Source organism: Eptatretus burgeri, unplaced genomic scaffold (assembly GCF_056783735.1).
Source record: "Eptatretus burgeri isolate ZD-2024b unplaced genomic scaffold, Ebu_testis_v1 Ebu_testis_scaffold_3184, whole genome shotgun sequence".
Taxonomy (NCBI): domain Eukaryota; kingdom Metazoa; phylum Chordata; class Myxini; order Myxiniformes; family Myxinidae; genus Eptatretus; species Eptatretus burgeri.
In genome coordinates this window covers 147142-163643 of record NW_028225134.1, presented here as the reverse complement: position 1 = coordinate 163643, position 16502 = coordinate 147142, and the positions used below count along the sequence as shown (strand labels likewise).

The 16502-nt window shown below is 47.9% G+C and overlaps 1 protein-coding gene and 1 long non-coding RNA gene across 7 annotated transcripts in view; one reads left to right on the top strand and one right to left on the bottom strand.

The window, feature by feature from the left end:
- The first annotated feature begins 2309 nt into the window (after positions 1-2309).
- Positions 2310-16502, top strand: part of LOC147006366 (uncharacterized) — a 113195-nt gene continuing 99002 nt past the window's right edge. Inside the window, exons 1-2 of the long non-coding RNA XR_015054894.1 lie at positions 2310-3124; positions 3370-3505. This is a non-coding gene — a long non-coding RNA (uncharacterized LOC147006366). The remainder of the gene's footprint in view (positions 3125-3369; positions 3506-16502) is intronic.
- The window catches only part of LOC147006367 (immunoglobulin superfamily member 11-like), a 98161-nt gene continuing 96130 nt past the window's right edge, over positions 14472-16502 (bottom strand). For all 6 annotated transcript variants that reach the window (XM_085869008.1, XM_085869005.1, XM_085869009.1 and 3 more), the window contains one exon: positions 14472-16417. In XM_085869008.1, coding sequence (XP_085725134.1) covers positions 16337-16417 — 81 coding nt within the window. In that variant the 3' untranslated portion in view covers positions 14472-16336. The remainder of the gene's footprint in view (positions 16418-16502) is intronic.

The following is a 16502-nucleotide window of genomic DNA, read 5'->3' as shown; positions in this document are numbered from 1 at the left end:
GGGAAAGGACATTCCAGGCACTCACCCCAAGGGACAGCCTCAGGTTAACCCAAGGAGATTGTCGTCTGGTGTACGAAACCTGTGCACCACTCTGACACACACGTGACCGTAATCTGACCCGGGAAGGTTACCCCATGGTTTTCCTCCTATCATCATGAATGGGGGTCCCAAAGGGTCCTGAACTAACTTTTTCCTCAAAACTTTATGGAATCAATGGGAATTTGCACAGACACAATGTCGGGGCTCCCTCATTAATCCCTGAAAGTTTCAGCTTCCTCGGTCAAATCCTCCCGGAGGAGGAGATGATACATACCCACCTACATACCCACATCCCCGCATACCCACATACATATCCACATACATACCCACATACATACCCACATTCATACCCACATACATATCCACATACATATCCACATACATACTGTTGTGATAATAAAGTGCCGTGCTGTAATTGGCGGCAACGGAAATTGGGCGGATTTCCCCCAATATTTCACTGTTTCAGTGAAATTTCAGCACTGTATATGAAGGTCAATGGCTGGTGATGACACGTATACCACGTACTCCATGGAAAGTCATTCTGGAACAGTAATGGTGTGTTATATACGATATTAGGAATAATGTACTCTGAGGAATGTAATTGGGATTAGAGTATGGAGTTTAACTTCGTTATTATGTGATGCGTATGTGGTATTTGCCTTCAGTATTATGTGTACAAGTTATTGTATTTTGTTATTCTTACCCTATGTATATTGTTGTGGTTACCAAATTCGCAAACCACCATTCAGGTCCCTTAGGTGAGGTATCTCGGTAAGTGCATGTGTAGTTAGGCCCAAACCCGTTGTCTAGTGGGAATACATGTCATTTATGCGTGCTGCGACTCTTCAGGATAGCCGTTTTTCTTTTACTATCTTTATTTTGGACCAACCGCCATGATTACCACCACAACCACAACATCAACCACCAACCACAACGCCGCTTCACCACAACCGCCACGACCTTCACGTTACACCTCGCAGCCGTCGCATCGCCACCGTTCTTGCGCCGCCTGTGGGTACCGGTGTTGGACTCGTGCAGGGCGCGCGCCGAACAGCGTGTACAAAATCACGGATTTTGTGCTTCAAAAACGGATCAAAAACGACACACGCCCACTTTTTGCCGTCCAATCGGTGAGCGAGGGGCGATTTGGCCCCGCCTCCAGGGCGATCGATATATGCAAATTTATGGATCAAAAAGCCTTCACGCCCACTTTTTCTCGGGCCAATGGGGAGCGAGGTGAAAGGTCGAAGGGAGGGGGTCAAAGATGAGAGGGCGAAGTTTCGGGGCGGATAAAAGGACCGTGTTCGTCAGTCCAGGAGAGTCGAGAGGCGGAGAGTAGGAGAGTAGGAGAGTCGGAAACAGAGAGTCAAGACTTCGCGGGCGGTGGAGCTGCTCGTCGTGTGCGTTGGAGTCGGAACGGAGGGGACGAGCTGTGGAAAGGCGGCGACACCAGACGAGGGGGTGCTCGCGTCGTGCAGGGAGCTGCACCCGAGGGAGGCCGACAGCGCGACCTGGCCGAGGTGGAGACGCTCGTCGCGGGATAATAAAGATCTCTATACCCCGAGCATCAGCAACCCCCTCCTGTTTCCCCCCGCGCTGAGATAGTGCGACCAAGGGGGCCCCTTTCCCACCCCCTACCAGACACTGTCCGCAAGGCCCGCGGAGTTGAGGCGCCATCGCCGCTCCGCGTCTCATCACCAGACGGGTAGGCGTGACCCGGTCTCAGCCTCAGGCCCGCCTCATCCTTGAGGGTATTTTTTTTCCTTGGTTTTGGGTATGTGTTGTCGGCGCCGTCTGTGAAGTAGAATTGTATAAGTGTTGCCGTGTGCTCGGTAGTCGGTATTAGCTCTGCATTGTGTTTTCGCTTTTACATTTGCTTTTTGTGTAAATTGAATTGTGTTTTTCTTTTCTGTGTGCTTTTGGTGGAATTGAATATGTGTGCTTTCCGTTCATCGCGAATAAATGTGCTTTGTGTTGAACTGTTTCCCGCTTCGCTTCGTCATTTCCTTCATTGAATCCTCATCTTGCTTCACGTAAAGGGTTGGTAGTGGGCTGAATACGCCCGATAATTAATCGAACCGTCGAGGTCGACGATAACACCGCTCGGTTATCCCGATAGTACGGAACGGGTCGCTTAAGTGGCCCGTGTCCGAAGTCGACCTGCGGCGAGGTGCGATCGCCCGGTCTACCCTCCGCGTGGGTACTTAGGTAGGTCGAATTTGGCGAGCAACCCTATCCCACGCGGGGGCTGATTGGCTCGATCGCGGTGAGACCGAAAGGTCCACCCGTGACTGGTTCCCGGCGTTAGTCCGAGAGGGTCACGACTGGATTGTCCGTCCGGTGGGCGACGTGCCGCGATTCGAGTTACGTGGCCGTCAGCACGCCGGCGGGCGCGAATCCGCAACAATATTTATGTTGTTGTAGATATGCGTTTGGGTTTTGTGAGAATAAAGCCGATCGAAAAGGTCTATTGTTGATTACTACAACACATACCCTTATATATACCCACATACATATCCACATACATATCCACATACATACCCACATACATATCCACATACATACCCACATACATACCCACCTACATACCCACACCCCCGCATACCCACATACATACCCACATACATACCCACATACCCATATATAACTCCGTTATTGAGGGAAGATTGTCGATAAATACAAAAACAGAAAATAAAGAACGTTGTTTCGTATCGAGGGAATAATCATCGACGAACTCGGACTCGATTTTCCACTTTCACAACACAATCTGAAACACAAACAATCCGTTAAAACGAAACGTTCAATCTTTGTATTTATTTTAAATCATGGACACGTGATTTGGCGGGAACCAATCAGAACTCGCGGTTCGCTTTTTCCCCAAACAGCTCGCACTCTTCACTCGGTTACCACAGCGTACCGTCCTTCACGTGACACGACGTGCGGTCCACCATGACCCGAGATCTCAGAGAGAACACCCCGGGATCCACGAGCGGCTCCGATGGAAGATACGTGGTCGGTCCGGGAGGTTCTCCGGAAGACCGCGGGTCCATGGTCGGTTCACCCGAGGACAAGGGGTCCAGACCCGGTACGTGACGTTCACTCCGTACCGATAACTTGTGTTTCCCGTGCTGATCCGTGCTGTGTACTAACACAGGAACTCATTGATTTAGTGAATGTCACGATGTCTGGAGCGGAGCCGGAATTGAATTGTGAATGGAAATCCCATCCATGACATGTTACCCTCCCTCTTGTACATGAATGACATCATTTTATACCTCATTACTTCATTCATAATTCGATTCCTCTTTAATATCGTTTACAACAAATCAGATGACGATTCCCTTGTGGTGATGGGTCTCTATACCGGCACACAATGGCCTGTTCATTGACTCCTGTGGCATATTTGACGTCCTCGAGGAATCACTGGATGAGAAGACAAGCGACTTTCCTTTGCTTTGAGAGGAAGGTATGCTCACTGATGCAACACCTTCCCTGTGCATCACCAGGTTGGGAGTTTATAGCTCGTCCTGTAACAACCTTATTTAAGACCAAATTATGTTCAATATTATATTTAAAGATGTAAAGGGTAAACTTAGTTACCACTAAACCAGTTGGCTGTTTGAAAGCAGAGTTGGTGAGAGTTTACCAGGAAACTAATTCATTCTACTCGATGGATGGAAGTCACAAGTTCCAATGTCAGAGTTTGACCAAAAATCATTTTTCACGAAATTTTAACCTGAAGATGTAACCTCGACCTTTGACCTGCTGTAAGAACTGTCATGAAACCATTGTCACGGGACAGGTGCGTTTGTACCGACTTTGTTTATGTTTTGGTAAATTATCATAAAGATATACCTGCTGGTGTTGGTTTAGTGGTTTGGGTGGTGGGCTTGGTTTACTTGGGTCCTGAGTTCAAATCCCACTTGGCTGTTGAATTAATACCAGGTGGGGTTGACTCAGCTTGTCATCCTTCTGAGGTTAGCAAAGTGATACCAGCTTGCTGGGATGATTGAGCCGTTTGAGTATCCTGTGTCAGAGTGGTCACCTGTCCAGGATTGTGTCCAAAAACCCAGGAGACTGCTGTAGCAGCACTGATGCTCTCTCTGTCCAGAGTGTGGTCTTCATGGATGGATCATAAAGGACATGTTTAACAACATTACCCATCACTGAGGATCAGGGACTTGAACTCTCATGAGCACCTGACTAATTAAATAATTTACAGGTAATCATAACCTCTTTTAATTGAGGAAAGTGTGAAAATGTAATATATAAAGCTTAATTCGTGTGTGTTTACTTGTTTCCCAGCAAATACTACCTGTCGCTTCGCTGATGGGAATATTCAAGGGAAGAGAGGAGAGGAGGGAGGGGAAGGATAGAGGATGAGGGGGGAGGTGAGAGGAGGGAGGGGAAGGGTAGAGGAGGAAGAGGGGTAGGATAGAGAGGGATAGGGTGAGGAGAGAGAGAGAGGGATGGGATAGGAGAGAAACCGATGGGGGTGAGGGAGCAGTTTGTTCAAGATGTCTGTCCGTCAGTCTGTCGACAAACATCAGATTATGTTCGAGGAACAACTCCATTTCAGTTGAAAGTTATATTTTGAACATTAATTGGAAAACAAACCTGTAGTTTATCAGTACTTTGGCTTTGAATCCGTCGTGATCGCACATGCACGGAGAGGAGGAAGATAATAGTTTTCATCTCCCTGAAAAATTGAAACAAAATTGAAAATCATTCCAAACAGGAAACTTAGTTTTTAAGGATGTTATAAAGGACACAAACAACAGTGTTCCGTCTCCACCTCGAGGGACCCAAGCGAGTGCACCAGTTACCCACCCGGAGGATATCACGGCAGAAAGAAAATAAAGACACCAATGTGCCCTTTGTGGTGTTTTATGGGTGAAACCTACAATCCCTTCATCAAGTATTCACACCCCTCGACTTTTTCACATTTTGTTGTGTAACAGCCTGACTTCAAAATGGATTAAATTTAAATGTTTTCTCACTGATCAACACAAAATACCCCCTAATGACAAAATGAAAACATATTTTGAAATCTTTACAAGTAAATGAAAACTGAAAAGCTGAAATGTCTTTCGTCAATGCGTATTCAACCCTCTAAGTCAATACTGTGACGTCCACGGGACATGAACAGTCCCGCTAACGTAGAATGAGCCAAAACGATGGAGGCGGTTTATTTATTTATAACCCAAAGATGGCGGTTCTAATCGCTCTACCGCAAACGGGACGAGGAAGGTGGCACGAGTCGCTTTTCACTGAGTTGATGATGTTTATTTCTCTAACCAGAAATAACAAGACTCGGCAAGAAGAGGGATCCGGGGCGATTCGACGTGATGGTGGTGTGGGTTCGGGCGTGGGGAAAACACAAACAATTCCAATGGATATACCAATCTCAAACCCTTTAAGGCGCCAGGTACACACACACACACACACACACACACACACACACACACACACACACACACACACACACACACACACACACACACACACAAAACGTAGCTGGTTCTGGTGGTCAGGCTGGCCCGTGGTGTAAACGCAACAGTCCCTGGATTGGCGTCGGACGAGCTGGCCTTGCTCTCGTCAGGGGGGCAGGAGACACCGTGGTGCTGTCGACCTCCTGGTCCTGGCCCAAGTCCGCTCACAGCCGCCAGGGAACCAGTTCTGGCGCCAAGTTGCGAGCAGGAGAGGGAGGCAGGTCCGCCTGCCGTTCGACCCCGTACTCCGAGCCAGCAGAACCCCAGAGCCAACCAAGGTGAGGCACGAGGCTCAGCAAGGCTACAAGACACAATGAAACCAGGATCGAGAACAGCCCAACAAAAAGCACGCTCCCAGCACAACAACCTCCACCAAAACGGTTTTTCTGTCCCGATCTTCTTCCTCTTCCTTTTCGACCCCGAACAGAACCTTTTTATCCTCCCGTCCTCGTCACTTCCAATCGAGCCGTTTTATTGGCCCTGCGCCGTCGCCTTCCGCCAATCGTGATCACAGGGCGGAGCCATCCGCAGCACTGTCCTGTGACGTCACGGCCAGCCTCCAGGGACTACAAAAAGGGGTTTACGCAGACAGACTTACCCTATCCCGTGTCCCTATCTAATTACGTGACAATTATCATTTCCCCCTTGAAGAAATGGACATTTACTGGACAACTTATCACCACTGAATTGCTACTTATTACATCGAGATCCTGGTACACTCGAACAGCATGGCATACCTAATTAAACATCCTAATTACCCTTTGAATGCATACCCCCCCTCAAACGTAACAATACTTTGTCGTGTTGCAGTGTTGCTTTGGCTGTATACTTGGGGTAATTGTCCCGTTGGAACGTAAATCTTCACTGCAGTCGAAGGTCTTTTGCACTCTGAAGCAGGTTCCCCTCAGGGAGGAGGAGATTCAGACCATACTCTGTGCAGAGCGTTGGTGCTGCTTCATCAGTCCACTTGGCACAATCCTGGACGGGTTGCCACTCTGAAAGTATATCAGCATGCTGGCACTCACTTTGCCGACCTTGGAAGGATGACAGGCCGAGTTAAGCCCACCTGATATTAATTCAACAACTGAGTTGGATTTGATCTCAGGACCCGAGGATCCAAAGCCCGGCACCCCAACCATTAAGCCAACATCAGACAGCCAACTCCTCAAGGTCAGGGGTCAGGTATGGGAGCATGTGCCAGAACAGCGCGTCGCTACGTCCACTTTCCGCCGGTACTCCAGGGGCCTCCGTCTGGCCATCCCCCAGGCAGATGCCAGGCCCATCCCCATCTCCTTGAGATGATGGTCAACCTGTTGCAACCATGAGGCACGTGGTCGGTCCACTGGCCTCCTCCACTCATGAGACTCCCTCGCTGAGAGAATCTGGTGAGCAGGATCAGAGTCAGGAAAACGAGCCACATGTCCATAGAGCCGCAACTGACGCTCACAGACTATGCAGGTAACAAATCTCATCCGAGTCTCTCTCAGCAACCGCTCGTTGGACACAAAATCCGACCAGCGATAGCCAAGGATTCCCCGAAGAGACCTGGTACCAAAGGAATTAAGTCTCCGTCTCTGATCCTTGGTCAGAGTCCAAGTCTCGCACCCATAGAGCAAGACTGGAAGTACCAAGGACCTGAAGACTCGGACTTTCGTCCTCCCGCACAGGTACCGGCAGCGCCACACCCCATGATCCAGTGAATCCATGACTCCCCAGGCCCGACCCAGACGTCTATTGACCTCTGACTCGCAGCCAGCAGAGACATGAATATCACTGCCAAGGTAAGTGAATCTCTCCACGACCTCAACATCCTCACCACAAACAGACACAGACAGGACAGCAGCATCCAAGATGTCACCGAAAGCCTGGATCTTAGTTTTGACCCAAGAAACCCGTAATCCCAACGGCTCCGACTCCTCATTCAGCACCTCGAGGGCCCCCAAGAGGATGTCTAAAGTCTCCGCAAAGATGACTGCATCATCTGCAAAATCAAGGTCCGAGATCTTGACATTCCCAAATGATGCACTGCAACTTGATCTCTCCAACATCCTCCCTAAAATCCAGTCCATACAAGTGCTGAAAAGTGTGGGGGCAAGTACACATCCCTGACGAACTCCAGTAACAACTGGAAATAAGACAGAGATGGTACCACCACACTTCACAGCACTCTCAGTACCAGAGTAGAGTTCAGACATCAGATCGATCAGTTTTGGTGGCACCCCACGAAGACCAAGAATCCTCCAGAGGACATCCCGATTCACTGAATCGAACGCTTTACAGAGATCAACATAGGCTGCAAGCAGCCCCTGCCGAAACTCTCGTCTGCGTTCGGTGAGGACACGAAGTGCAAGGATACGGTCAATCGTTGACCTCTTTGGTGTAAAGCCTGACTGCTCTGGACGCTGGTGCTCAAGCAGATGGTGGCGAACCCTATCAAGTATTATCCGAGCAAAGACCTTGCCCGGCACTGAGAGCAGCGTCACCCCTCGGTAGTTGTTGCAGTCTTGGCGATCACCCTTCCCTTTCCAGAGAGGGACAACAAGGCCCCTCTTCCAGTCAGTTGGGATGATGCCTGTGTTCCAGGCAGAGCACAAAACTGCATGCAACGACACGAGTGCAGCATTTCCACCAGCCTTGAGAAGTTCGGCATGGATGCCACAGATCCCTGGAGCTTTGCCCCATTTCAACTGGTTCACCGCAGCCCGTGTTTCCACAAGCGTAGGTGGACCACAGTTGATTCGAGGGTCAGCAACAGGGATTGTAACACCCTTGACGTCCAACTCGACAGCTGGGGGATCAGCCTGGTACAACCGCTCAAAGTAACCGGCCCAGCGGGCCTTCACTTCAGACTCCTACCACTCTCTGCTCGAACTGTAGTGCTCCGAGGGATGGGCTTGGATGAACGTAATGCGCGAATTCCCCTGTAAGCGGGACGAGAATCACCTGTCCACAGGTGATGCTCTACCCCTCACAGATTCCTCGCACATAGGCCTCCTTGTCCACCTTCAGTGCACGTACAGTTTTACGCCTCAGCTCCCTGAACAGCTCAGCTCTGCCATTCAGCCTGGCCCTGCGACTCTGGTCAATGGTATCCAGTGTCCCTTGAGAGATAAAATTCTTCTTTGCCCTGCGGTGAGCTCCAAGGCATCCACCGGCAACATCAAGGACGGTGGTCTTGAAGGCGCTCCACAACTCTTCAGGACCCCCCAAAGCACCCAGACCCCCAAGTGTCCACTCAGCCTGTTCGCAAACTCCTCAGCTACTCTCTCATCCCTGAGCTTGGCAACATCCAGCCTAGGCTGGGATGGTACCATTCTCCAGGATTTAAGGTGCAGCTTTAGAGTTGCTACAACAAGCCTGTGGTCAGTATTGAGGAACTGAGCACTCCGGTAGACCCTGCAGTTCTGGATCATCTTCCAACGACCGTCAATGAGGACATGGTCAATCTCCTTTGCCACACCGCCAGCGTTGGAATACCAAGTCCAGCGATGAGCTTGTGGGCGCTGACACCATGAACCAGCCACCCTAAGTCCATGACTTCTTGCAAAGTCAAGGAACTTAGTGCCATTCTGGTTCATAGTTCCTGACCCATGGGGACCAACACACACCTCATAACCATCCCTATCAGTTCCAGTCGATGCATTGAAATCCCCCAAGACTAGAAGTGTATCTCGTCTGGGGCACTGATCAACCACAGACTCGAGTGTGGCGTAGAATGCATCCTTCACGGTGAGATCACTCGCCTCAGTCGGAGCATAAACAGAGACCAGGGAAATGACACCTAGGAGTGACGAATCCTTAATCTCATAATACGCTCGTTGACCGGTGTTACCTCAATTATCATTGGGGTCAGCTTATTGGACACAGCTACAGCAACTCCTTGGGTATGGTAACCATCAGAGCGACCAGACCAATAGTAGGTGTAACCACCCACCATTATCTCGCCGCAATCCGGTCTCCGAACCTCAGAGAGAGCTGCAATCCCGATGTCCAAACGCTTGAGCTCAGATGATAACAGAGACAGGTGATCATCCTCTCTTAGGGATAGGACATTCCAGTCACCCACCCGAAGGGACCGCCTCAGGTTAACCCAAGGAGACCGCCGTCTGGTGGACGACACCTCAGCACCACTCCGACACACTCTCCCGCAGTCTGACCCAGGGATGTTACCCCGTGGTTTCCCTCCTATCATCAAAGATTGGGGGTCCCGAAGGCTTTGCCCCAATCCCGTCATCCGGTGAGCTGCCCTGCGAAGGGAAGCTGCACAGGAGGTACTCCCACGGAGTGGGTTTTCAGATTTTTTTGCGTTTTTGCGTTTTGCGGAATGAAGGGTTTTATGGTGGCCGGAATGCAAATCCTACCACCAACCTCCTAATAAGAAGTAACCCAACTGCAGGAGGACGTCTGCAGACGCAGTTGGGCACTAGATATGGATGGCCGTTGGCTCACAAGGAGCTCCTCCGCCCTTTGACAGGTTTTGTTTTTAATCCTGCTGGGTGTCCATATCCAAACACCCTCCTCACCAGAAAACCTGGTGGGGGAGACGGTTTAGTCGCCGACAACCCGACCATGGAACAGGTTAGTACAGGTTTACATGGTACCTGTAGCAGGTCACAGATCGAACCTGACCTGACTGAAATGTTATAACAACTCCTCAACTCCTCAAGGATTTGCTTGTATTTGGCTCCATTCATTGTTCCCTCTATCCTTGCAAGTCTTCCAGTCCCTGCCGCTGAAAAGCATTCCCATAGCATGATGCCGCCGCCACCATACTTCACGGTAGGGATGGTTTTGGATGGGTGATGAGCTGTGCTCAGTTTCTGCCAGATGTAGTGCTTTGCAATCCGACCAAAAAGTTCCATTTACGTCTCATCAGACCAGAGAATGTTTTGCCTCTTGCTCTCAAAGTCTTTCACGTGACTTTTTACAAACTCAAGACGTGCTGTCATGTGCTTTTTCCTCAGGAGTGGCTTCCGTCTCGCCATTCTCTCAAAAAGCCTTGATTTTTGAAGTGCTGCAGAGACTTTTGTCCTTCTGACAGCGTTTTGGGTCATGACAAGTGTACTTTACGAACCTCGAACACCATTGAATGAATAATAAAATATGGACAATACACCTAGGCGCTCACCTGGTAGAATAATGACACTGAGGAGGAGATCAACGTGGGACGGAATCAACAAAATGTACCCGTGAAGCAATGTTCTGGGCCCTGTTTTTTAAATGTCACGAGCAAACTTTGGTACATCACGGGTGATGAAGGTTTTGGTCAAGTTTCATTAAAATTGTGTGTGTCGTTTCAGAGAAGTTGCAAGTTCTGACCGGAATACTGCTCGAAGGGAAAATGCAAACCAGCCAGTATAACCCGTGCCAAGAAACTGCTTCGGCAGCACAGACGCTCTGTGACCAGTATGGTACATATTGTCTCATCATGAAAATAATTCACCATGAAACAGCAAATGGAACTCAAATGAATCACTCGGCAACTTGTCATGGCAGCGATGCACGCTTCACAATTTACGTCATGGCAGCCAGGTGCTGTCCACAATTTACGTCATGGCAGCCAGGTGCTGTCCACAATTTACGTCATGGCAGCCAGGTGCTGTCCACAATTTCCTGAAATTCACAACTGTAGTTATGTGCTCACTTCAAACTCACCAAGTTACCTTTTCTGCTTTACGGTGCAACTTTTTGTCCGTCTTGTCCACCTGTGTGTGCTCCCCTCGTCCTCATTCTTCGCCATATTCCTTATTTTTCCAAGTCTCCCTCTATTTTGTCCCTCAACTGTCTCCTCCTACTGCTCCTTTTGTTCCATTACGTCCTGACCCATTCTGTTCTTGTTCCTCCACAAGCTTCAACTTTGCGTACAAAAAAGGCCTCAAAGACGGAATGGATTTTGTTCCTTTAATCAGACAACTTAACTTCGTAATAGGATGGCTCAATGGGACCTTCCTGGGGTTTTGTCGTGCAATGCTGTTGATCAATTTGTATTTACAAAAACTGTGGATTGTTCTTTTGTAAATCAATAATTTCAATCCTCTTGCGACACGACCTCAAAAGGTAAAAAAAAAAATGCAATTTCAAATGGTTGTGCGAGTTTGCAAAAGCTCAACTTGGCAACCGATGAAACTGGTGTTTATGGTATCACCACCAACATCGAAAGGTGGTGAGGTTCTGTAAACGTTTATATTATATCAACCATTTTGGAAAAGAAAGCACCGTCACTGCTTTTGGGCTTCATCGGCGAGTCAAAAAGTGGTTGAATCAACCGTTCAAACGAAGAAATAACGGCACGTGAAGCTGAAGGACACCACAAATGCAAACAAACTAAGATTATAGAATATTTGGCTGAGAAAGTGCGGAAGAAGCAAAGGAAGAAATAAATTAGAAATAGAAAGAAAGTGAGAAAACAAGCAGGGACGAGTAAGGTAAAAACTGTTCAGGTCAAAGGGCTTGTTTTATCAACATGGACGGCGAACCCGATTTGGGGTGACTTTAACTCACTCCATAAAACTCACAAGTGTGTCCTTCCTCAGCCAAACCAGAAAAAGATCATCTTGAAAATATCAACACTGAACTCTCCAACCGGTCTCCTTCCTCAAAGCCGTGACCACGCCTGGTCAAGTTCGTTTCTGGCATGTGCTCCTCCTCCACCTGAAAAAGCAGCACCACAGACTGCTCGAGATAAGGCAGAATATCTCAACTTGGTGTTTGCTTCCAAATCTCACATTCCAAAGCTATCCCGCACTTCCCTCGATCTTATCCCCTCGTGCCCACTGTCGTGTGGAATTTATCCTTCTCACGCGAGTTGGTGGAGAAAATAATGCCAGCTTTGACCCTGCCTCAGCGACTGGCACTGATGGCATCAGTACCCATGTTCTCAAATCCTGCTCTGGTTGCTTTTGCTTATACTTTGTTTGCATTCTTTATTCTGTCCTCCTTTGGCTGCCTCCCATCTGCCTGGAGAGCACAACACATCATTCCTGTCCCCAATAACGGTGCAAAATCTGATCCTCTCAACTATAGGCCTATTTGCTCACTTGCAATCGTAAGCAAAGCCAAGGAATCCATCAATGCTGTTGATGTTGTTCTTTCTCTTGACAAATAACCTGATATCTTACCATCAATTTGGATTATTTTCCAGTGACCCAACTCCATACATGCTGCTGCTCCTCGATTAGCAATGGCTGGAAGCTCTACCTCTCAAATAGTACGTGAAGATCATCTCCCTGAACATAATATCTCTGACATAAGACAATCCGACATCTTACTTTGCTCACCAAGCTCATGCCTGAAGTATAGAAAGCCGCCTTCATCCATGGCTTTCTGACTGCCTCCACTCGAGCAGTCAACAGGTTGCTATCAATGGAACCCTCTCCTCTCCCAGTGGAAGCTGGAATTCGTCAAGGTGGTGTTTTGGGTCCAGTCTTGTTCCTTATTTATATTAATGACCTTTCCAATGCTTTAGAAAACTCCCTCTTCCTTTTTGTAGACTACTCCACATTACATTGTGTGGCACCCCTGTCACACTGGCATGCGGATATCCGGTGTCACGCACTGCTGCTGTACACTCGATTGGATACCAGTCTGACAAGAGGATCCTTACAAATCTGTCTTACCCTGTTGCTCTGGAAGGATTGTCATACAAACTCGACTATTTCCAGAGGTTCAATCTCTTGAACTTCTCGGCCTTACCTTGAGGCATGACCTCTCCTGGGCCACCCACATGGCAAAGCTGAGCCAACCTTAGACTGGCTATCCTCCATCATTCCTTGGAAAATCAGAACTACTCAGGGCCTACAAAACCTTTACCTGTAGATCAACGGAGTACTGCTCTCCCCTATAGGTTGAAGCCCCAGCATCACAGGTCTGTGGAATCTTAAGTTCCTAACATTAATGGAATCACTCGCAATGAGGCCAAATTACAAGACCGCTTGCTTGCTTTCAAATCCGAGACAGATCAGTGGCCTCTCTGGCTTTTAACCGCCTCTATTCCGGTCCCGCTCACAGCCCTCCAACCCTCCCCAGAAACTTGAGGTTACAACCTCATGGTTAAACTCTCAAAGTCCAGGCTTACTGCACACCTCCACTCTGTTGTTCTTTTCTTCCATTTGTTAAACCGCTTCCCTTCATGATGTTGAGTCCATCTCTTCTCTCCAGGGCTTCAATCTAACGATGCACTACTGTCTACGAGCCCATATCATCCACCATTATTTCACTCAGAGTAGTTAATGCATGTATTGGTCTCCCTGGAAAGGCAGTGGTCACAGAAACAGGAGATAAAATTAAACTGGAATAAAATGGTTGCCTGGAAGCATTGGGTGTTGAGGGGTATTCAGGGATGTTGACAGGACTGGCAGAAAGCTTTGGTATGAACAGGTGATGATAAAGTACAGGCATGATGGGCCAAACGGCCTCTTCTTGTGTCCAAGTTCCTTCCATATCTCGACCCACAATCTTCCCCCATTAATCCTACCTTACCTATTTTTTACCCTTTGTCACCTGTGTTCTTCCATGAGCCTCAATCTCATACAGAAGAGTTAAAGAGAAGAAGAAAAGAAAATGAAGCACCCACTGAAATAAAAAGTAGCCCACAACTCTTTCATTCCATTATCATAATGAGTGGATGAATAACTTGCATGGAAGGATGGATTGAAATGGGAGACACACCTTTGGCCAAAATGAATCATCAATTTGGGAGAGATCTCCGCAGGGCAGATGTACGAATACAAAGACGAGGCAAACAGACTTTTGTTGAAATGTATGCATTGCTCAAGGAAGGACACCATAAATATCAAGTTGATGTGTCCCATGCACAATACGAGAAGCACCTGCTCCCGACCGGAGCCACCAGGAGGGGTCACGTTGTTATCTTCACGATTATTAATGTCATAGCCGAGTACCCACCCTGTTGGTGATCTTGTTCCAAGCATGCAACATGGCTTTCTGTCAAATCCCTTTATTTGGGTGGTGTATAGGCAACAGAGCGCTGCCTCGATCGCTCACGAAAAGAAAAACGAACCCGGGTTACGTATATGAAGCAAAAGCATGCACGCTGCTTTTGTGAAAATATACAATACATTTTGCTTGTAACCATCATTGCAATCAATGACTCCCAAATTCTGGTGAGCAAAAATCGAGTGAAAGTGACGCATCGCTGTGTCCCGCGGACAGACAGTAACTGCGTTTGAGGCTCCAATATGTGCTGCGGCTTTGTGAGGCAAGTTTCTGGCCCCGCTGGAGGGAAAGGCAATGCCTGGCTAATGGGCGGTGCTTGTGATGCTGGCGAAGAAGGGGGTAAGGCGTGGCCTACAAAATGGGTGGAGCTTGTGATGCTGGGGAAGAAGGGGGTAAGGCGTGACCTACAAAATGGGTGGAGCTTGTGATGCTGGGGAAGAAGGGGGTAAGGCGTGACCTACAAAATGGGTGGAGCTTGTGATGCTGGGAAGAAGGGGGTAAGGCGTGGCCGACAAAATGGGTGGAGCTTGTGACACAGACAGGAAATATATATATATATATATATATATATATATATATATATATATATATATATATATATACAGACATGGTATAAGACTAGAACAGCACTCAGGAGAGTGTATACCTCTGCCTGGCTGAACAGTTTATGTTTTGTATCCCACTGATAGGCCAGATTCTCTCTTATACGAGCTTCTCTTAATTATCTCTGATATGAGCCTCGACAGTGTTTACAAAAAAAAACATAATAATAATAATAATAATCAAAAGATCTGAATCTTCACCAAAATCGAATCAGCTTCTTCTCATTACCGCATGACCTCCATCCATCTATTGGGACCGTACTCCGTACAGAGCATCGGTGCTGCCAAAGCAGTCTCCTGGGCTTTTGGGCACAATCCTGGACGGGTCGCCACTCCGACACAGGTTACCAGCAAGCTGGTACTCATTTTGCCGACCTCAGAAGGATGACAGGCTGAGTCAACCCCACCTGGTATTAATTAAACAGCAAAGGAGGATTTGAACTGAGTTCCCCAGGATCCCTACGAGGATACCAAGTTTGCCACCCTTACCATGAAGTCAACCACAGGCATACCAAACAAACTCCTCTCCCAAGTTTTGTCAGAAGCCATCCACAAGTTTTTTCAATATCATGCTTTCTATCGTTTTTAGCCCTATCCGTCAATTGTGAAGAATCACGACCAATTATATTCTCCAGATCCGGATCGTCATCAAAATCAAACTTATTCTTCATTATCACACACCCAAACTGTCCACCAAGTTTCGTCAAAATCCATCCATAACTTTTTGAGATATCGTCCTCACAGACAGACAGACAGACAGACAAGGGTGAAAACGTAACCTCCGTCCACCTTCAGTGGAGGAGGTAACTCGGTGTGCTCCCTCTGTGTCCATCACACATTATTGTAAAGGGGTCCTGCTGCTGTCATACTGTTGGAAGGACAACATCAAAGCTCCAAGTCCTCCTGGAAAGGTGGGCTTTTAAAACAGGCATTCTAACGATGAAATGGAGAGAAAAAAAATTGGTGCAAGTAAATGAGTTACAGGCTTTCCAAGGAAGTAAATATATTATTAGATTTCTATCAGTCCCATTTATTATTATTATTCTACAACAGCAGGAACCAATTCGAATAAAGCGTGATGCGTGCACACGCACACTCACTCACTCACTGTGTGAGAGTGAGTGTGTACTCTTTGAGTAATATATAACTCATTGTCGCAGTCAAAGATGCAGTGCAGTGCTTCATGGTGCAGAATCCCGTGGAAGGTGCTGTTTTCCTTGCTCTCAGCTTGACACGTTCCAGGCCTGATCATTTCTTGAGTCGCCAGGTGGTGCGATGATCTTGTGGGACCATGTCACCGAAGTCTAGTTGTGCATACGTTAGTCCATCCTGGAGAACAAAAGGAGAAAATTAGAATTCACAATAAAGTGCTGCTCTCTGTATCACCTGTGCTGCAACAAAGCACAGGTGAAAA